Consider the following 23,397-nt stretch of genomic DNA (forward strand, 5'->3'; position numbering starts at 1 on the left):
TGTGTGTGTGTGTGTGTGTGTGTGTAATTTCAGATGATCAAATTAACCGGTCATTTGTTGTGTGTACTTCAGCCAGTGCTAAGCTTCTAACTTAAAACTAACTGTAAGTTGGAAAAAGGAACCCCTTACTGGTGATCTGTATTAATTAACTGTTATGAATGGTTTTGACTCTAGCGCCATTTATTTTATTTAAATTTGGATTTGAATAGAGAATATATTTTAGTTAAGGTCATGCCCGGGAGCTTGATTAGTTTCCTACTGTGTTTACAAATGAAGCTATGATAAAATTTATTTGTATTTGCAGTTTTGGCAAGGGGGAAAATAAAATACAGGTAGTGGATGTAAGTAAGTAAGGTCCCTATTTACTGATCTACTGCCATCTGTTCGCTTTGAATCCCAACCAAATAAAAGTGTAAAAAACAAAAATGAATAATAGCTTAATAATATCATATTTGATCATCAAATTAACTACAGTCATCTGTTATATTTACTCAGGCTACGGTTAAGCAAACTTAAAATAAAGCTGTAAGTTGGAAGAAGGAGCTAGTCTGTGCTAATTAGTATTAGAAAATTAGCTACATTTTTTAGAATTTAAATTGGAATAAGGATGATATTTTATTAAGGCTATGTCCAGTATCTTCCTTAGTTATCCACCACATTTATAAACAAATCTATGATTAAAACGTATTTGCTTGTTTAATAAGGAAACATTAAAGCTGGTAGCGGTGTACCACACCTATTAGTGTAGTCTCTTCTTCTTCTGAGCTATTTTTTGTAAATGTTTAATTTGATAAGAATAAAGAACATACTTTAGGTAAGGTTATGTCCAGTAGCTTTCTTAGTTATTCACTTTACCTATAGACAAAGCTATTAAAAAAATAAGGTTTCCATTTGCAAGTTTAAAGAGTTGATAAACAATGTACCATGTGTAACAGCCTGATTACAACACGTGTATGGTCCCAAACTGCTCATTTATTGTCATCTCCTCTACAGATCACACCGCAAATGAACAAAAACCTCCAAAGAATTAATTGTGGTCATCAATTAGGTTTATTACATCTGAATGGAAGTGGAAAGTAGAAACTTCATTCTTGTATTCTTGTTAGTTATACCCAAAGTAATTTTGTGATTTACGTATAAAAAAATCTTACAATGTAGTGATGGTTTTGTCGAGTAACTGTTGTAGTCTTCACTGTATAAGCAGGGTTTACGACTACAAACACGTTTGGTATGCATGCCAAAAAGTGTCTGTCTGCCAGAAAGTTATTGCCAATGTTTCTGTTTGTTATTTATGCCTAATACCTTTACTGATATTGGTAAATAGACTGTAGTCGACAGGATTTATGAAAGCTTTACTTATAAAATGAAGAAATTACCTGTTTAGTAAGTATATTTAATACAGAGTTATTGTACCTTCTATTGTTCTACATTATAATTAATCCAGTCCTTTTTGGCTACTTTACTTAACTTTTTAGAACTGCTATTTTATAACTTTGTGGCGCCCTCTTGGACAGATCTCTTTTGGAAAATTGATTTTTAATGTAATTTACATTTTATATTTGGATAAATAAGGCATATGAAATAGTTACTTTGCCAAAAACCTACCTTTTGATAGGAATGTTCTTTCTGGCTCAGAATGACTCATTATAATTCATGAGACATATGTTGGACAAATTATAGGCCAACAAATCATTTACAGCACTTTAAATACTCACAATCTTTTTTAAAAAAAATACTAGAAATCACCTTTTGGCATGTACACGTTTTAATGAGACAATTTCAAGCTGGTGGATGTGTAACAGCCTAATTAGGGCAAGTGTGATGGATTGTCTGTTCAAGTGTGTTATTGTGTAGCTACGTTAATTGCTTTCAATTTGACAGGCAGTAAAGTGGGAGACCACAACCACAGAGCTGTCATGCGTGACTGTTAATCCACGCTGTCAGTAAAAAACAGCCAGACAGGCTACATCATTATATCCAGGAACTCATTTCCCACCTCCTGCTATCAGTGTAGTTATTTAAGTCTCTCATCTCATTCTTGTTAGAGGAGGTTAAACAAATCTCCTAAGCACCACAGGCTCTTCTCTGCTTTGTCCCAAAGAGAGCACCAGCAGCTCTGCTTGCCTTTTGGTTGGTGGCAGAGCAGGAACATGTGGTCATGCAACGGCCAATGCCGAGCCCTGAGAAGGCAATCGGTGCTGTCAGAGCAGCAGCAGCAGCAGCAGCAGTGCTGGCACTGGAAAGGAACTCTGCAGAAAGAAACCCATCTAAAAGAGATAGGGGAGGGGGGGTTGGATTTGATTACAGACCGGAGGATGAGGATGCAGTGGGAATGGCATGTTGTAGAGGAAGAAAGAAGAAAACAAACAAGAGGACAGGCTGTTTGATCAAGGTCTAAAGATGTAGGAGCTGCATCCCAGGAAGCAGGCAGTCAGTGTGTCTGTGAACGCACCATCACATCAGGGGACTTGTTGTGGTTCAAGGATAGTGAAGGTGGAGAGGCGCAACCTGAGAAGTCCCCTCCCGCCACTTCCACAGAGGATGACAGATTAATCCTTATTCAGCAAGGAGCGAAGAATCACCCCGAGGTGAGTGAAGTGCAAAGTCATAGTGTTTCCATCTGATCTGTGCAGGTTATTCACACTTAATCCATGTCTACTTTCGCTCTTGTTTTGGTCCAATATGTAAATGAGTTGTGTGTGTGCAACTCTCTCTCTGGTGAATTCCTCACGTTACACCACACGTTCCACTAAACTCTGTCTGTGTTCAATCAGCATGCTGCTCCAGTCCCAGCTGACCTGTCTGTGATGAAGTGAGGCTTGTTGTCTCTTGATGTGATGTTGTTATCCAGGATCAGATGTTGTCCACGGCTCAGCAGATGCTTCAGGATAGCCGCTCTAAGATTGAGCTGATCCGACTGCAGATTATAAAAGTCGCCCAGGCTGGAAGCAGCAGCAGCAGTGGTGTTGATGGTGGTGGAAACCCTAACAGCTCCACTCATGGAGGTCAGAGTGCTGGGACAAGTGAGTCCCCCTATAATACTCTGTTCTTCTACTTTATTTAAGTGTGCAAATTACCTTGAAAGAGGCGTGAAATCATCTATTATATTGCCCGTGGCCAGTCACAACAATTCTGTCAGATTTTCAAATAACTTGTCTCGTTAACCCAGAAGGAGCAACCGAGTTTCCAGTGCATGCAGATATGTGGTTTGAAAATTTAGCGCTTTAATGAAGGTTTTGCCAGAGCTTCCATTTTTTGAAAGGGGATTATCTGTTTGACTAATGTTTTCCAACAACAGATCACAATTCAAAAGCTTTTCTTGTAAGTGAAAAAGTATGCATTTTTGATCCAGAGATACTGTGACGTGAGTACTTTAACATTTCCTGCCAACAGTCTCCTGTCCCAGTTATGATGAGAGTATATTGCACTAGTGAAACTGCTCTGACAGGATTATTAGAGACAGAGTGTAAGTGTGACATTTAATTCTAAACCGGCGATACGTGCCATTTGTGAAACTCTGAAAGTAATGTTTAAAAAAAACGATTCCTGCCTGATGGAATATGAGACAAGTAACTCTATACCATGGCTCCTCAGGTCCCATTTCCTTTCTTGGACCTCTGACCTCTTTTCCTCTCATTGATTTCTTAAAATGTTATCATCTACAGCTAATAAAGGCCCTCTTTACTACAGCAGGCAGTTTCATTCACTGTATCCAAGTGTCAGCAGAATGTGTAAAAGCAAAGGCTGACTCTAGCAAATGATTTTCTCAGTCCATCCATCCATCCACCCATCCATGCGCCTCCTTCACCTGTTTTGATGGGAGACTGATGGATTTCCAAGCCAGTCAAGAGACATAATCAAGTCCGGTTGGATATTCCTAAAACACCTCATAGGAGACGTCCAGGAGGTATCCCTAAACATTAGCTCCTTTTGATGTGGAGGAGTAGCAGCTCTACTCTGAGACCCTACCAAACACCAGACACCCTTTGTAGAAAGCTTGTGTTCGTCATTTGAATCCGTGACCTCATTATTTTGGTCACTGCCAGCAGCTTGTGGCCATAGGTGAGGGCAGTAATATAGATCGACACCTTTGCTTTCAAATTCAGTTCCCTACAGCAGACCAGTACAGCATCTGAAATAATACAGCAGCTGCACAAATCCCCCTTTCAACCTCTATTTCCCTCCTTCCCTCAACAAGAGCCCCAAGATACTTCAACTACGCCTTCAATTAAGACAGCAACTCGTTCCCAACCCCAAGTGAGCACTCCTCACTTTTGACTGAAAACCATCACCTCAGACTCAGAGGGGCCAGAAAAAGTGTGATTCACTAAGTCACAGGCCAAACCCAGAGACCAAGACAATAATAATTCATTGACTTATGGTTGAGTTGAGACCATACATTACATTGGCATTATTGTTGCGGTAGCAACCTTTCCATTGATGTTGCTTTGGTTAAATTTATTGATACCTTTAATTCTCAAAAATATTCCTAAATATATTTCATGTTTCAGGTGACAACAACAGTCATCCGAACCAAGTTATATTGTTAAGTAGACCTCCATATGTATCCATATTAATTAAAAATACTCTTTTTTTAAAGTACTTCCTAGTCTCACTCTAGTGTATATGTCAGACATGGTGACAGCGAATGAACCAGTACAACCCCTCTGGTCATCCAGCATAAATCTACTAATAGTTAGGTACTCCTTATTCACAGTGGGTCGCCACAGCGTGCAGCTCCACTTTTTGAGTGTTGTACAGTTTATTCTATTGCACAATGATTCTCTCTGTTCAGTATTGTATTTTTTTTTTGATTGTTTACAGTTTTATTTGGTTCACTTTAATTATTTAAAATGTCTTCGATGTTTCAACCACTGTTTTAATTTGCCCATTTTTGTTACATTTTGTTATGTCTTATTATCAGTAATTAGGTCAGTCATCCGTGAAGTGTTCTGAACTGCATTTACCTCTATGCAAGGTATATAAATAAAAGAGAGAGATCTCTAGTGATCTGATGATCCCTGTCAGCAAGCATTTGGTGAGAGTGGGAAGAAAGAACTCATTTTAATAGGAAGAGAACCAGACTTGTAGGGGTGGGGGCAGGGAAACAAAAGAAAGAAGAGAGAGACAAGGACACAACACCAATTACAGGAGAGAGAAGACTCGAGTTAATGCAGTAGTGGTGTGTAAATGCATGGGCATGGTAGAATAAATGCTACCTAAGTGCATCATGGGAAGTTCTCCAACTGCCTGAGCCTATAGCAGCATAACTAATGGATGATTCAGGGTCACCGGATCCAGTTTGCAAACATCTACTTTTAGTAGCAGACTAATGAAAATTCAAAACAAAATAAAATCAATTGAATAGAACACAAGTGTAATTACTCTGCAGCTCTTGTCAGTCACTGGTTTTGATTAATTTTAAGAATTACGTTTAAACCCCCACCCCAAAAAAACAAGCAGCAAGAGAAAACAGGATTCTTTCACTTCTGGGTTTATTTAGTATGCAGTGTTCTTCTTCTTGTATCAACATAGCAACATTTGAAGGGTCTTCCCTAGCTGCGATGTTTTAATCCTTCCTTTTAGAGCTTTTCTACATTTCAAAAAAGTGTCAGCTGAATGCCAGACACATAGAAAATGTAGTGTTTTTAACTCAGTGACATTTAAGACAAAAGGGTTTACTTCTTATTTAGGAATACTGATAGCAGGTATCAAGACTCTCTCTTTCTCTTCCCTCTCAGAGATATCTCCCCTCACTGCGAGTCTCGTGGATGCTCGCTTGGTAGAGTTGCAGCACTATGTGCAGAGGGAGTCAGATGCATTGGTGCTGGCCAAAGATGTGGTGAAGGAGCTTGAAGGGATCTCATCGTTGGACCGGAAGGCCCTGGCTGAGGTAGGACTCTCAGTCACATTTATTTTAAAGTACGTCAGAGGAGAAAGGAGTTTGTTTTAAGGCATGTCTAAAAAATCTGAAGAATTTTCTAAAAAAAAAAAAGAAAGAAAGAAAGAAAGAAAGAAAAAAATTGAGACTGGCTGTACTGTGCAGCTAAAACTGCTTTTTCAGATAGAGGATGAACTGAGGAGGCACCAAGGTCCAGTATCAGATAAAGAAAGATGATTTTGAAGTGTGATTCATGCAAGACTATTATAGTATAGGGTAAGAAAAAACATGGGGCTGGAAATGTTAAATATTAACTTTCATGTTTGCTCTGGTTTGTGTTTAGTTGTGTTCTGAGCATCACTTTCACTGATTAGCTAATATAATAAAAACACAAAATAAAGCAAAATAAATAAAAATATAAAATATAAAGTCTGAAAAATATATTTATGTTGGAAGTAAAGCAGCACAAACAATATCCAAAAATACTAAACAGCCTATATTTAAAAGGCCCAAACAACAATATAGTCTTTATCTTCTTTGCAGGCTCAGGCTCGGGTGCAGGAATCCTCCCAGAAACTGGGTCTTCTGCAGCTTTCCCTGGAGAAATGCCTGAAGGAAAAGAAACAGGAGCCTCTACAGCAGCCTGCAGGAGGGGGACCTCCTTCTACCCAAAACCCCACAACTGGGTGTCCCCTTTCCACCTCGCCATCCGTCTTCTCCATCAGACCTGCCTCCTTAACCGGTACCAGCACAAACTATGCTTTTTCTGAGCAGTACCTACATTTAAAAGTGTACTTTTAGAGACAGCTCTGTTTGCAAATTAATTTACTAGATCATACCTCAGATATAGGTATAGTCATGGGTCAAATGTTTCAATAATTTGACCCCAAAAATCTGTAAGAATATACATAACACAGTTTTTAGTGAAGGTTGCACAGTGCATTAAGTATGAATTAGCCTGTCAGCATTATCTAAAGCTAAAATGGACAGTGCATGAGAGGGGGGAAGGAGAGTGTGTCGGCAGGGTGGAGTGAGTGAAGACGTGTGTCAGGTGGGTTTGTGGCAGGATAGAAGCGAGCGTGAGAGGGAAGGTTTATAAGATGGTAGTGAGACCTGCTCTGATGTATGGTTTAGAGATGGTGGCACTGAGAAAAAGACACAAAGCAGAGCTGGAGGTGGCAGAGGTGAAGATATCGAGGTTTTTTATTGGGAATGACCAGGATAGACCGGATTAGAAATAATGACATCAGAGAGACTGCTGAGGATGAGCGGTTTGGAGACAAAGTTAGAGGCGGGACTGAGAGGATAAACTGGAGGATAAACTGGGCAATGGATGTTGAATGTGGAGCTTCCAGGCACCTGATGTAATAAAGGATGACATGTAGAGGTTTGACAGAGGGGATGCCAGCGAGAGGCTGAGATGTAGACAGATGATCTAAATTGCGACCCCTAAAAGGAGCAGCTGAAAGGAGGAGGAGCCTGTCATTATTAATGATGGTTTAAATACCTGAAATTGAAATCTCTCTCCATGACTACTTTAAGATTGACTATCATACACGTCACATCACCAGCAGCCTAAACCATCAATACAATTCTTGTTTATGTCAGATTCTGATCCCACCATCTACTCATACAGCAGACCAGGAAACGTTGCTCCAATCTGGTCATTCTGCTCTTATCGAATTTATCATAATCAGGTTGTTTTTAATCTTTATTATAGTCTGTTGGCCATGGTTCACTACTAAACATAATGTGGTGATCAGAAGTGGAAAATTACAATAAAATAATGTTAAAAACAAAATGCGTGCATAAATGAACCCACTCAGTCATTTGGAGATTATGAGACAGACCTGATTTTCAAGTTTTAAGGGATTATTCAGCTTCTCGTTTTATTTTCTTTAGCTCCATAATAACCTCCTGCTCCTGGAAGAAACTAACAAACAAGCTTACAGAGGAAAGTGAATTTCATGAAGGAACGGCTCTCTTTAAACACAAATCATTCACTTATTACAAAATCATATGTTTAATTATAGACACATTTTATGTGTTAGTACATTCAGAAGACCGGAAGATAACTGGATTTAACTAATTGCAAGTCTACTAATTAAACACTATTTTTAAGTAGTTATTCCCAGGAAATCTGTGTGAAATTATTACTGACCTTTAAAAATCAAACACCTACATCTCAAAGAAAGCTTTGTTTTTTTCCTCTCTAACACACAGCTCTTTCTAGCGGCACCATTCCTGCCCAGTGTTGGAACATGGCTAACCATACGCTGACCTCTGGCAGTGGATAATCAGACATGTAATCTGCTGGTTTTGGACAGTTCACTTGTAAGCCCATCTCTCCCTGCTGGAGACTAAAAAGGCAAAAAAAAGCCTCATGATGATGATGTAACGAGGAGACAAATCCTGGAGTTGCTCTGTATGCGGCGAGCATTCAGATCGGGTCTCACTCGGGGTGATTTTGTGCTTCACAGCTGTTAGCAGTACGGAGAAAGGGAGAAAATGAGGATGTGAATGCTCAGCGAGCAGCTCCAGACAGCGCTGATTAGAAGCATGAGAGATTTATTCATGCAGAAAAAGAAAAGGTTTTATTTTAAAAGGCTCCATTCATTTTGGTCTTAAATGCAATTCATTACTAAGGACTTGGGAAGGGGAGGCATTGTTACATAATGTAGTGATTAAGTATTTTGTGAGAATATAATCGTTTAGTGATCATTTCAGGATGTTTTTAGAATCTTAAAGTTTGTTTTGTTTTTTAAAAATGTCTTTAGGCAAACTTGAAGTCCGGCTTCTTGGATGTGAGGATTTACTGAAACCTCTGGGAGATTCAGAGCAAGAAGACCATCCAAACCCTGCAGAGACACCAGCTGCTCACAAACCAGACGGACCTCCAGGTAAGCAGACATTTTGCATTTTTAAAATGTTTCCTTGGACACGAGTGATTTCATCTTAGTTGGAACAAGGAAATAATTAAATTGACGTTTTTATGTTCATTTATAGTGCCACATTTTTGCTTTTGCACTCTACTAGGATAGCTTTGCATCATTAACAATTCAAAATAATTTTTATTTAACTTACACTGAGCCTTTGTGCAGCACTTCAGGTCATCTTCTGACTCAAACAAGCTCAAACAACATCCTAACTTCTCCAACAAGCCAACTTTCTTCTGATTGGCTGTCTCTTGCAAGCAGAAGGTTTGACAATCTGGTCACTTTTACAGTGTTTTCAAATCAAAATCAAATCAAATCAAATCACTTTTTATTGTCACATCACATGTGCAGGCACACTGGCACAGCACATGCGAGTGAAATTCTTGTGTGCGAGCCCCACAAGCAACAGAGATGTGCAAACACAACAACACAAACGAGCAAAATACAAGAATGGCCAACCTGAAACTAATAAATATATGTACAATATATAATAGTGTATGCATTTCTGGATGTGTATACTAAATATTTTCCTACGTGTGTGTGTGTGTGTGTGTGTGTGTGTGTGTGTGTGTGTGTGTGTGTATACACATTTTTACAAATTAAATAGTAAAAAAAAAATAAAAATAAAAAAAATAAAAATAAAAATAATAATAATAATAATAAAATATATAAAATATACAGAGTTGAATATGTGCAAAACAAGTGGCATTTATATACAGTGTGGAGTGGAGTGCATAATGTTGAAATTCTAAATGGATTCAGTAAATGCAAACACTTTAGAGCATACTCTGCACAATAAAAGAAAGATTATTAAACAGCTTTATTAATTCCAGCTCACGTGAGATTACATTTAGCTGCATGAATAGTGTGACTCCCGGTCTCTGTTTTAAAAAGACATTTACATCAGTATGAGAGTGCCACAGTGTCACAGCCGAACACTGAAATCTGGTGCCGTGCTCGATGGGTTAACCTACTTTTTTGTGAAGTATGGAGTGCTTTTAAAGGTAATCTATTACAATAAGTGAGCTTATTACTTTAAATTATATCATATCCTCTGTCAAGGATGTTGAAAGGTCCTTTGTTAAATGCCCTGACATTTAGTTGTTATTTTCCTAAAATAGAAGATAAATAAACCAGCATGATTTCATAAGCTTGATCTTTTGGAAGGCGAACCGTCTGGCTCCAGTCAGATTCACATGATACTCTCAGAAAAGTACTTTTGTACCATTAAGAGTACGGTGGATAATTACTGGGAGGTACCCTCTAAGGTAGTGCTGCTGGACCATTGACAGGTGTTTCTTATTCATTAAGGTACAAAGCACCTTTATGCGTTGCAGCTGCTCAAAACCAGCCTTGAACCTTCAATGTAAAGGTACAAAAAATAATATCTAGAAAAAGTTGCGTGCAGGGGTACGCATTAATTTATTGTTTATTACTCATTCATCCATATTCTACTGCTTTGGTGGGTCCAGCAGACTAACCCCAGTTTCTGAAAATAAAAACCTTTTATAGAAAGCTCTCAGGTTGAATGTTGGATTTTCAAAATTTAAGACTTCAGTTAGTAATACAAAATTTATCAGGATGATTTAGTGTCATATTTTCAGTATAAAAGCCCCTGATTAGTTAGACAAAGTTGTCAGAATTATTAGAATTATGTTGGATTTACAAATTAAAAGCACCTAGTAAATAAAATGAACATTCATGTAAATCTTCACTGCTGTAAAAATCAAGCCTGTTCAGGACACAGCCAGTAAAACGTAAATGTTTGTCTCACCGCAGTGATCAGTGGTGTGCTCAGGCTGGACGGCAGAGTGGTCGGCCGGACGCGCTGGGCATCCGTCAGCAGGCTGAGCTGGGACCAGACGTTCTACATCCAGCTAGAGCGGGTGAGTCCCTACACACCATCAGATACTTAGTTAACCACGTTAACTGAGGAGTGGGAAAACAACAAAGTAATAGTCCATTTTTATTTCCTAGCATAAATTATGTCAATTTATCAGACTGTTGCTCATCTCTTTTGTCATAATGGGTCTCATTCAGTGAAATGTTAATACACTAAACACAAAGTGCACATTCAAAATTACCATCAGATTCATGAAACATGTTCACTAGTCATTTTTGTTCTGACCACAGAGCTCATGTTAGTGAATCAGAATCATGTTTCTCACCATCTGCAGTCTGCCACGTCACACAATCAAACATATTTACCTCAAGCTGTGGAGACGAAAGCAGTGAGGATGGTTTAAAAGAAGCCTGCACCAGTAAAACAAAAAAATTCAATCAGAATCAGATTTTGAACCAAGGAAACTGAAACAACAGGTTGGCATGAATTAAAGCAACTGGAGTTTAAGCACCAGGGGACTGTCAGAAACCTGGGCTTTGTTCCAGAAGCAGGTTTAGTGAAAAGAGTTTATTAATCCTGAGATCAGGGAAACTCTAGGTTTTCTGTTCCAGAAAGAGAATTAACGTAAACTCTGACTCAGTTACCATGTAATCTGTGTGATCTACACGTCTTTACTGTCAGGCTACAGCTGAATAATTTGATTTACAAATGAAATGTAAAATCTGCTCAAATTCCAGTGGTATATATTAAGAAGTGAATTCTGTAAAAACAGGCTTTCTTTGTGTTAGCTGGCTCGACAAAACGAAAAACCCCAGTTGAACATGGGTTATGAACGGTCTGTGTCAAACCAGGATTCTGCTTCAGGCTAAAAGGGGGCATTTCATGTTTCACATGACTTGTCTTCTGCAAAAAGGGATCGCTCTTAGATCAATCATCGCTCAAACATGCTGTAAATACAAGAATGAGTTAAGAGGAGACGCTTCCAATTTTAAACTGAAAGAAGCATAACTTACCGCGGCCACCCTTGTAAAACTGACTTTAAACTCATTGTTGCTCCCTAACCCACCAGTCTCACTCCGTAGTACACCCCTCGGCTTCATCTGTTAATGAAAATTTGGGTAAATAATGACTGGACGACGCAGAAAAAATAAAAGGCCCTACCCTTTAAATACTTGCTGCCGTGGTGAATTAAGTTACCCGAGCTCCACTAATGAGGGCTTTCTTTCATTACTCATGGCCTTAACTCAGGGTGACGATACTCAGAGTTGATTGAACTAACTCTGATCAGCATTTCTGCAATCAAAAATCTCAGGGCTACCAGTCGCAGCATTAATTAGCTCCGAGTTTCTGGAACATCATGTCAGGGCACGCTCATGTTTGGCAGCTTTTACTAAACTTTTTGATCATATCAGTTATAGTGGGAAGTTAAACTGCAGAAAAACAGAGTAGCACATATTTTCCTCTCGTTTTCCCCATGATTTAAACCGCTGCGACGGCGAGCCAGCTTTCAGCATTTGTGAGTCATTTTTCATGTTCGCTCTAATCCACACCGCCCACGTTCAAACTGGCCTTCCTGCCCATTTACTTCCCTCCCAATCATCCTGTTTCTAATTACAGAAATGAGGCGCTGTTTGAATAATGTTCAGTTGCTGTGCAGCACACTTCAAGGAAACAAGATCCATTACAATCTGTTCTTCTTGTTATGACCTTTGTCTGTGTGACATTGATGCAGATAAAAACAGCATCAGCAGCTTAGTACATGCTGTAGTAACACTTCATGTGCTGACAAGAACAATATAGCAAGCACCAAACCATATAGACTGTACAAGGGCGCTGTGCAGGTCAGAGAGTAATCAGACTACACACATGTATCGCAATGAGCAGGAATAAGAACCCACATGTAGGAGGCAGAAGTCAGAAAGCCCCAACAAATAGCATGCTTTGATGGCCAATGAAATGAAGTCCAAATGAGAACAAAATCCACAAAAGCAAAGAGGTCAGCAAAGGGCAGGCACATCAAAAGAGGGAAGATACACAGATACACAGAGTGCTGATTAGGATCAGACACAGGTGAGGACAATGAGACAGACAGACATCTATCAAAATAAAACAGGAAAGGAACAACCAACCATTTCTGAAACAAAGAAAGACTAAACATGAATGGACTAATTCGGGGGGAACAGAAGGACAATGATAAAGAAAGCTGGACTAAAGAGAAGAGGGTGGAAACAAGAAGACTAAGAAGAAACGAATAACAATAAAAGAAACCAGAAACACCCAAAGTCACTGTAAGAACATGAAAGTTAAAGAGGAGCCAAAACACACAAAACAGAAAGCTATTACCATGAAAACCTTAAAGTATAAAACTGGAACCAAAGACTGAATAAAGATAATAAACAACAAACACAGAAATCTAAAGTCCAGTCTATAAACCCCAAAACAGAAACCCAAATATGTTAATTAAGAATTCAAAACCCCAAAACAACACAAAGCCAAAGACCATGACAGTATGAAGAGGCTCCTCTCAGGGACATATGAACTGGGAGAAACAACATAAAACCAAAACACAGCCCCAAGGTCTTAACGAGTTCCTTTGGAAAGAACACAATTAATTGAAGCACACTTCTTGACTATTTTGAGTTTAGTTCAGAAGAACTGGGACAAAATAGACAAAGTCAGGAGTAGAAGGATCTCGTCAGATTCACCTTACACTGTGTGCCCTCGCCCAGCCCAGCCCTCTCTGTTTTTCACCCGGCACGGCTGCAGTAGGTAAGTGCTTCTCTGCACAGCACATTAGGCGACTTCCAGCGTAATGGATGGTCAAATGAAAAGTGGAGATGAGAGAGGGGGAATAAAAAAATAGATGCAGCTAAATGGTGAAAATACATCTCAGAGAGCAGGTTAGTCAAAAAGTCCAGTTAAAACAAATAGATTAAGCTTTTATGCATTGTTGTAGTTTAAATTCGGTGAGTGTGAATGAAGTCTTACAATACTTTGGCTGGATGCTTTACTATAAACATAACCATCTGAATGCTTATAAGACGTCGGCTGATGGTTTTGCATGTCAGTGTGGGACTGATGTGTTCCTGGTGAGCTTTTGATTGGCACTTTCAGCCTTAGCACACATTGACAACTCAGTCAGTGCGATCTTTTCTGCAGTTATGGATACAGATGCTCTGCACATCCTCTTATTTTGAGTGCAATTCTTTTGCCATGAGGAAGAAAGAGAAAATCTGATGTGGTTGCAACCTTAACTAACGCAGAGCCAGTGATGGAGTCGAGTTACCGTATTGAATTATTGTTTCACTCCACCCTTGGATGCTTCTTTACACTTCTGTGCTGCTCTGAGATTTTACTCTCAGCGAGCGCCTCATTTTGCCTCAACCATATAAGCCACGAATCCCAGCTTAAGAGATTAAAATATCACCAAATAACCATGAAGATTGAGAACAAAGGGGTCTGAAAATAATTAATAAAATTCCAAAAACCATCACAACAAGTCCAGCACCATGAAAATTATATCTAATATAATAGTTATTCAATAAATGCTTAACAATTACAGTTAAAATCTACAATCTACACATGTATGACCTTTAAAATAAAGTAGCTGATTGCCTGATGAAGGTCTTGTATTAAAATCTTGTAGATGAATACAGTTTTGTGGGCAGTGAGTAAAGCGACCCTGACGTATCTGCAGCCATAATAAGAGCTGCTTGTAGCTTCTTAAATATGCAGGAAAGGTGCTTCAGTGCTTCATTTATTATAGCAGAGGATACACTGAGCCATCATTAATGTGTTTTCCATTTCACATGATAATCTGAACCTACAACTGCAGGTAATAACCACAGATAAATTCTGAACATTACTTTGCTGTGACAACATTTTTAATGTATAAAAATCATGATATAAATAAAGATTAAGAGCTATAATTGCAGTCTTTAGGGTTATAATGGAGTTTTTCCACTTTTTTCACTCATCTTTTCACTCTATAAGCTATTTCATTCTTTCTTTCTTTTTTTTATTACAGCCTTTGTTATGTTCCTTCACGTCTTTCCTTGTTTTTGCCACTTTTTCCATGAAGTTAAAGTGACTAGTAAAATGAGTTTTTTCCTCATCTGCTGAGCCCTACTCCATGTTTCACTGGCAGGAAGCCATTAAATTCTAGTGTATCGTGGGTGCTGTTGTGCATCATGATGAACCGAACCCTCCTACCCATTACTCCAGCAGTGAACATTCTTGCGCCATAGACTAAATTGTTGTTGCAGTTCAGTGTGAGAGCAGCAGGGGTCGCCCTCTACCTGCAGGTATTAGTTCATCACAGCCTGAGCTAAAGACATGCTTAGTACTGTAGACGCTTGTTTGTTTCAAGAACTTGGTTTCCAATTTGCAGTACAGTAAGAAAAAGAAGAACATCCTGAAATTAGCAAAGAACAATTAACTTTGCTGAAGATATTGTTTAACATTTTGATTTTTAAAAACATCAACGATTTATTCACTAACAGCTGCAAACAACCTTTGGCTCTATTAATTAGAAACACTCAGTTAAACTGAAATATAATAAGTAACTTTACTCCTCTCACCAATCCACAGTGAAACTTTAAAGACTCCAGCAAATACTCACAGGCTTCCTTTAATCTGATAAAAACAGCCTCACAACAATGAGTCAGTGATCACAAACATGATTGAACCTCTTCTAAAGATTCTCAATTGCAACAGAAATGAATCACAACATGTTGCTACTACCATTTCAGTCATGGTGGTGCTCACTTCCCGCTCAAACCTTCAGTCTGTGTTTTCTCTGCTGGTCCTCGCTCTGCTGGCAGTCCCGGGAGCTGGAGGTCGGTGTCTTCTGGCGGGACCAGAGGGCGATGTGTGCAGTCAAGTTCCTGCGACTGGAGGAGATGATGGAAAACCCAATCATCAACCAGGGGATAACTTTAGAGCCACAGGGCCTCCTCTACACTAAGGTACATACAACCACCTGCCTTGTGTACGGTGCAGTGGCAAAGAACAACAAAACATAGATGCACACATACAGCATAAAGAGAGCAATCGGCTTAATCATATTATACTAGATATACACCAGAAAAAGTTGTAGTAAATGCCGACATTAAGCCTGATAAGTCATCCACTAAAGTTAGCCTCAGCATCAAACCAAGTTCCTACAGGTCACATCCAGAAAGGCAGGAGATTTTAAGATTTTAAACTAAACACTAAACCTGACAGGAAGTCAATGCAAAAAGACTGGAGGCGATTAACAGATGAAAAAACAGTGGATTACAATAATCCAAGTGAGAGGAGATGAAGGCATGAACAAGCATCTCCAAATCACTTTTTCAGACTAAAGTTTAACAAGATTTACTAACTGGAAAAAACAAGAGTGGGTCAGAGACTTTTTGTGAGCATCAAACATCAAGGACTGATCAAAAATGATCCCACGGTTCCACATGTTAGAGTTTACTGTGAATGACAGGGACCCCACTAGCTGCTTGAGCACTGATGTTCTCAGGAGCAATTATTTGTCACCTAGCCTTGCACCCTGATTGCATTAAGACAGTCGATTGAGCTGGATATCCAGTTCGTGAGGTTTCAAAGAGAAGTACAGTCGAATGATCTTGGCATAAAAATGATAAGAAACTATTTCAAAACTGCTGATAATATGACCTAATGAGGATATACAGTGAATATAAAAGAGAACTTAACCAAGAAAACTGAATGATAAAGAAGCAAAATCAGACCAAAACTCACCCACCGAACCCAAAAATCAGTAAACCAGTGAGGTAAACCAAAATCACTGCCATGCTGTTTGACCTGTGGATCAAAAGCTGATGATCAGCGGTTTCAAAGGCTGATGAAAGCAAAGACTTGGAACAGTCATTCTTATCTGCAGCCATCAAAAGGTCATTGGAGACTTTAATGAGAGCTCTTTAGTGGAGTGTAACTCTCTGAAACCAGACTGAAAGAATACTGTGCATCTCCAAACCGTTTCTCTTGTTCTGGAAGGGTTATAAAAGGAGGTTTTTAGATGTGGTGGCAAGTGGTAAGTGGCAAACTTAATCTGCTCAGTCTTTTGTTAGTCATCCAGCCCTGAGAGGAGGGAAAATCAGATGCAAACGTGCTTTAAAAGTGTTCAGTGAGCTGTTTAAAGTCAATATTATTTCATTTTAACATTCTCACATTAATCCAACACACTTCAGAGTCCCATAAAGAGCTGCATGTTGACAGATTTCAGTGTGGTTGTAGGAAATCTAATATGCTCCACATTATGTTCTGATTCAACAAAGTAGAGTCTTATCGAGGAACAGAAATCTAACATTGGGTGAGCTTTGGCACCACACTCACAGCTTTGAGCCTTTCACTGTGACACTTTGCCTTTTTTCTGTCTCAAATTAATCCACACATTAATCAGATAGTGCCAACTATCACAGCCAATAAGGTGCAATATTAGCCATGCTTCTTCATCCCAGTTGGATAGAAATGCAGTTAATTTCTCAAAAGTTAAAAGAAATCTGTTTGATTTGTATTTTACAGCTTCGATTTATTGACACTGTGCTCGAACGGCAGCCAAAGCTGAGACGTCAGCGGTGCATCTTCACTAAAGAGAGAGGTACAAACACAAAAGCCCCCAAACAGATTTATTCAGACTGAATTTGTGTTTCTGCAGTGAAATGATGATTTGATTTGTTTTCTTTGTCAGGGAAGAACTTTCTCAGAGCAGCCCAGATGAACATGAACTTTGCCACTTGGGGTCATCTGATGATGAGCATCCTCCCTCGCTACAGCTCCTTCACCACATTCAGCTCATCTTTCTCTGCGACCCCTGACCTGGTGGCCAACAATGCCCCCCATGCAACTGAAAAGGAGCCTCAAACTACCACTTCACTGCCAAGGTATGAACTAATCATAAGTTCATCTCACATTGTGATAGATAGTTCTTATTGTGTATTTTAGCTTGATTTTTTTTATTTTTATGTATATAGTACTGTGAGGAGATAAAACTTTTCCAATGATAATGTCAGTAGTTTGCCTCCAGGTCCTGGCCTCTCTTAGTATTTTTTGACTGTCTACTGTCTCACTACATTTTTCAACACTTGTCTCTGTGGGGCTGCAGCGAAGCTCCAGTAATCAGACTGAGCATCACTGAGGATCAGCCCTCTCCCAACATCCTCGACCAGGAAGAAAACACAGCTGGCATCATCAGTGCAGTGCACCGAACATCATCTGTGCCCACACTACAAGAAAAACTGGTAAGTCATTAGCAATAGTTGACATGCCAGTGCATTCAGAGTTTACACATTTGTATATGTAGCGAGAGACAAATTAGCTTTAGAAGAGTGAAACCGTATCCAGTAACAGATTATAAGCACTAAGAGTAAGGATCTAAAGCCACACTGGCAGCTTTGTGATGTGATAACGGCCAAAAACATAAATTTTTCTGCTGATATCACAGGTTTAAACAGCAGCTTTTAGAAGATCTAAACATGTTCTTATTGAGCTCTAATTTGCCATTGAATTTTTATTTGCAGTCCTCCGTAGAAGAAAGCGAAGATCAGCCTGTATCTGCTCTAAAGTACACACACACACACACACACGTCTTCACACACTTCACTCCACGTCCTCTTCTAAAAATTAGGAATTAAGCACCATCCTTGTTTTCTATTTTTGTTCTTTTTTTCCCAAAAGGATGCAGGTGGAAGATTTTAAGTATATCTCAGTTCTTGGCAGAGGACACTTTGGGAAGGTAACAGTTTGAAGCTTTTCTGTAAAACACTGTGACTGAGCCAAGCGTCTTCTCTTGTTTGTCCTCAGCTGATCAGGGTTAGATTTGCTGTGAATGTTTTCCAGGTCCTGCTGGCAGAGTTTAAGAAGACCGGAAAATTGTATGCTGTCAAAGCTTTGAAGAAAAGAGACATTGTGACTCGTGATGAAGTGGACAGGTGAGTGGAAGGAAAGACAAGAATGCTTTAAATCTGCATGCAGGTGCACGTTACGTGATTATCAATAAGAAAGCTCAGATTATAGATCAATGGGATGCGTTTGAGTTTTGCCTTCACTCAGTGTCTGTTATGGCCTATAGATAAAGGCCCAAACTGTTTTTGTATCTAGTTTCTAATCGTGCTTTTTAATGCTGTAAAGTTGGACATTTAAACACTGGAGTCAAGGGGAATTGACTTCCTTTTGGAGCCAGCCCCAAGTGGTCATTAGTGGAACTGCAGCCATGGACGTTATTACTGAGCTTGACAAGAAAAACTCACTCTTTGCAGCTCTGAGGATAATAGCTGAGTGATGTATTTTTTTCTGCAGTCTTATGAGCGAGAAGAGGATCTTTGAGATGATCAACGCGTCCAGGCACCCGTTCCTCGTCAACCTCCACGGCTGCTTCCAGACCAGCGACCACGTCTGCTTCGTCATGGAGTATTTACCCGGCGGTGACCTCATGATCCACATCCACAATGATGTGTTTAACGAGGCTCAGACCAGGTGTGCATAAAAAGAGTAAACATACTGCCTGAGGGATTTCCAAATATTGATTTGTTTTCTTTCCCTGACAAAGAAAACAAATCAAATCAATGTATTTTTTAAGGTGTTGTTATCCAACATCTCTGATCTGTTGTTGCTATCATGTACAGGTTTTACTCAGCATGTGTCCTGCTTGGTTTAGAGTTCCTGCATCTGAATAAAATCATCTATCGGTAGGTGATAAGTGCCAAAGTGATCTCACGTTACAAGAAAACATTTGGCACCCTTCAGTTTGTGTACTCTGTGTTTTACACAGAGATCTGAAGCTGGACAACCTGTTAATGGATGCAGATGGATTTGTGAAAATCACAGACTTCGGACTTTGTAAAGAAGGTGAATCCATTCAGCACACCTGTCTGTACTCTAATTTCTGGCTCAGCACAAGTAGCAGTAGCCACATTCTTACCTTTTATACTACTACCCAAACAGAATCAGTTTTACGATTTAAACTCTCCATACTTCCATCTGAGAGGACTGAAGTGTGTGATGTATCGGCAGGGATGGGACACGGCGATCGGACCTCAACTTTCTGTGGGACTCCTGAGTTTCTTGCTCCTGAAGTCCTGACAGACGACAACTATACGCGAGCAGTGGATTGGTGGGGGATGGGCGTCCTCATCTACGAAATGCTTGTTGGAGAGGTTATTCATATATAACCTCATATTCAGTTCAGCTTTTGCTGAAAGCTTTTAATATCATAGTGATCAATGCAAAGTTCCACAGTTCATCTCAGTTAAGCCTAACTCAGCATCTTTCCGCCCTCCTGCTAGTCTCCGTTCCCTGGTGAAGATGAGGAGGTGGTGTTTGACAGCATCGTTAATGACGACGTGCAGTATCCAACCTGCATTCCTCCCAATGCTGTCGCCATCATCCAGAAGGTATTTGCCTTCATTTGACCTCTTGCGTCCTGCATTTCTCGATTATTTTTATAAGTCACACATCAAGTTGTGACAGGATTTTAATTCATTTTGGCCATTTATGAAATGTTAAGTACAATATGCATAGATAACTCTTCCATAAGGCAATAGAGACTCATTGCTTTATCTAAATGTCAACCAACCAGCTGTGCAAATAGGGCGCTATGAGCCACAAAAACCCCAGCATCTATTTTTATAGCCATTTTCCCATCTAGGCTAATAAACACACATTATCACATCAGCACCTACAGCATGTTTAGAATCACCCGTAAAAAACATCTCTTATGACTGTAAAAGGCAGCTAGAGTTCACAGAGAAAACTCACTTCATCCAGGAGTAGGGATGGGTATCGTTTAGGTTTTATCCGATACCGGTGCCAAATCGGTGCTTTTGAAACGGTGCTGGTGCTTAAATGGTGCTCGAACTGGTGCTTAAAGAATGGAGAACACAAACTTTGTCCAAAAACCTCTCATGTTTTTATTTTTAGCAGTCTCTTTTTATCTGCAAAATGATAAGCACTGTCCAGCCCCACGCACGGGGCTATCCGCGCTAACTCACTAATGGAGATTTACCACACCCGCAGTAGATGTGCACGGTGTGAGGTCTCGCAGTAAGCTATCAAATACGGCGCATTTCTCGGCTTTTAAAAAAACGCTATGCGTCGCCAGGTGTTTCATCAGATTCGAGGTGTTACCTCTTTTGCACAGTATCACCTTAAAGCACTTGTTGCAGGCTGCTGAGTTTGCCTCTTTTGCTGTGAAGTACAGCCAGACTTTTGACCGCTTCGCCTTGGGCATTTTTAATCTGTAGCTCTGCTCTAAAAGAACATACGTACCTGGGCCCGCCTACTATCCTTGGAAAGGTAAAATGATTGGCTAGAATCCAAAGTGTATGACAGCTCAGGAAAAAAAAGCACAGAAAGAAAGCACCGAAATGTGCGCTGCTTTTCGGTCTGGTTACTACTGTTTATGTCAGATTATGGCACCGGATACCGGTACCCATCCCTACTCCAGGAGGTTCATATGTAGATCCTTTTTGCAATGAGGTGATCGAACTATTTTTTTGCATAACTCATATTTACTTCTGAATAATATTTCAGAAAGATTCTGGTGAAAACGTCATAATGCACCACACACTTTTTAGAACCTAATCCTAGAACCTGTAATTACTGATTTAAATTTGAGTATAAAATACGGCGAGTAATGTATTTCAACCAGAAACCTGAAAACATCCGTGTTTGTTCACAGCTGCTGAAGAAGAATCCACTAAAAAGGCTCGGAGCTGGAGAGAGGGACGCAAACGAGGTCAAAGGAGAGAAATTCTTTGAGGTATCGGATCCATATCAACTGTTTGTCTTTACTTTCTTTCCACTGAACTACTCTCCGACACGTAAACATCTAAACAATATGTAAACAAGCTGAGTAGTCGTTATAATCAGTGTCTACTACTCCTAATTCAGCCTGATGAGTGATGAAGCACTGATTAGTACTGATTAGACGGTGACTTAACCTGTGCAGACACATCAAAGCTCTATAAGCACCTCTATCTCCTAAATTATTGATTGATGAGTCAAAGTACTAAAGCTAACCTATTATTGTTGTTTTCTGCTCCATGTTTTTATTCTCTGATTCTGCTACAGTAGCTTTGCATGATTCACAGTTCAAAATAATCCTTATTTATCTCAAACTGGGCCTTGTTGCAGCCACTCCATTCACAAAGTAGTTGTTTTAGCTGTTTTTAGCATTTTTTTCTTACTGCCTCACCCTCGACAACACAAAGTTTGAACTATTTTCTTGATGACATCATACACTGCCAGGATTAGAAAAAACTGCCTGAAACTGAGGAGGTAGCATAGTCTCACAGGGATAACCTGTTTTTTTTTTAACTTTGTGGCTCTTTTGCAGACCATCGACTGGGAAGCCCTGCTAGCGAAGAAAGTAACGCCGCCCTTCCTGCCGTCGATCAAGGAGCCCACTGATGTCAGCAACTTCGACAGCGAGTTCACTCAACTCCAGCCAACCCTGTCGCCTCCCTCCAAGCCCTTCAGCCTCTCCGCCGAGCACCAGGAAGTGTTCGCGGACTTTGACTTTTGCGCCTTGCATGGGTGAAAATTAAACTGACGTGACCGCAGGGGTAAATTACAACCAGAATGTCCAGGTTAGTGTCCACACTGGCAGGTAACCCACGTTTATCATAACCACAACCCTCCTATGGCAAGCTACTTTATTTATATATTTTTAGATAAAAAGCATTAAAATGCATTAGTAGGGGTTTACAAGAACAATGACAGGACTTTTATATTTTTATATTTTGGTCTGCTGTTGTGTTAGTTGATTGGTTAATCAGTCAATCATTAAAATCGATCAGTTATGAGTCCTTTATTGAGTACAGAAGATTAGATTAGATTAGATTAGATAGAACTTTATTAATCCCTCGGGTGGGTTCCTCTGGGAAATTCGATTTCCAAAAAAGCACAGCACCGACAGAAGTTACAGAATATTATATATATATATATATATATATATATATATATATATATATATATATATATATATATATATACACACATGTATATATATAAATACAGAGACAATATAAATAAAATATACGAAGGGGATAAATAGAATAAATAGGAATAAAAATAAAAATAAAAATGAAACATTTGCAGATTATAACTACAGCTGTGAGGATTGCATTCCTTTTACCATTTAATTTCAATCCCTTTTTAAGGTCTGACTTCAGACTTGTGATTGCCAGTGGCCTGTGATTGATACCTTTTGACAGCTTAGAGATTGTAAATAAAAACTACAAAAAAACGAATGAGTAGGTTAAACGAATAGTTCAATATTTTGAGAAATAAGCGCAGAGGCTCAGACAGTGATATCAGTCGATTTCGAGACTCTGCACTTTACAGATTTGGTTGCACTTCATTTTACGCCGCACTGATGAGACTTAACGAGATGGCAGTAAGTTCAAATCGTTCCCTGTGAGTGCCAAGGCTTCCATTTGTCATCCATTCTGTTCAAATCTTCTTTGGATTGAATTTTAAGGCATGCACAAAGGGAGGAGGGTGTAAGCATGTCAGTCTCAGGATCATGTCTCTGCCTTAGAGATACAGCGAGGAGTTTAGTCATTCAGGAGCAGCTTAGAGTAGAGCCATTACTCCTCCACATGGAAAGGAGCCAGGTGAGGTGGTTTGGGAATCTGACCAAGATGCTTCTTCAACACATCCTAGTTGAGGTATTTTAGGAATGTCTAAGTAAGAGGAGACCCTGGAGCAGACCCAGGACAGGCTGGAGG

General features: G+C 39.5%; 1 protein-coding gene across 2 annotated transcripts; it reads left to right on the plus strand.

The window, feature by feature from the left end:
- Nucleotides 1-1,779: 1,779 nt before the first annotated feature.
- Nucleotides 1,780-22,587, plus strand: LOC146563123 (serine/threonine-protein kinase N2-like). 2 transcript variants are annotated; one of them, XM_085295505.1, is made up of 20 exons: nucleotides 1,780-2,588; nucleotides 2,852-3,023; nucleotides 5,742-5,893; nucleotides 6,425-6,623; nucleotides 8,659-8,781; nucleotides 10,597-10,703; nucleotides 15,484-15,627; nucleotides 17,192-17,267; nucleotides 17,358-17,550; nucleotides 17,772-17,907; nucleotides 18,187-18,230; nucleotides 18,344-18,401; nucleotides 18,506-18,597; nucleotides 18,965-19,141; nucleotides 19,291-19,353; nucleotides 19,437-19,513; nucleotides 19,679-19,821; nucleotides 19,951-20,058; nucleotides 21,345-21,425; nucleotides 22,002-22,587. In XM_085295505.1, the coding sequence occupies exons 2-20, from the start codon at nucleotides 2,858-2,860 to the stop codon at nucleotides 22,203-22,205; spliced, it is 2,343 nt and encodes a 780-aa protein (XP_085151631.1). In that variant the 5' UTR covers nucleotides 1,780-2,588; nucleotides 2,852-2,857; the 3' UTR covers nucleotides 22,206-22,587. The 2 variants fall into 2 exon arrangements, with proteins under 2 accessions (XP_085151631.1, XP_085151632.1); XM_085295506.1 differs by having other exon boundaries at nucleotides 2,852-3,005.
- The last annotated feature ends 810 nt before the right edge of the window (nucleotides 22,588-23,397 follow it).

Source organism: Mchenga conophoros, linkage group LG12 (genome assembly GCF_057382185.1).
Source record: "Mchenga conophoros isolate Kocher_MC1m ecotype Shallow Benthic linkage group LG12, M_conophoros_male_GT1.1, whole genome shotgun sequence".
Lineage (NCBI taxonomy): Eukaryota > Metazoa > Chordata > Actinopteri > Cichliformes > Cichlidae > Mchenga > Mchenga conophoros.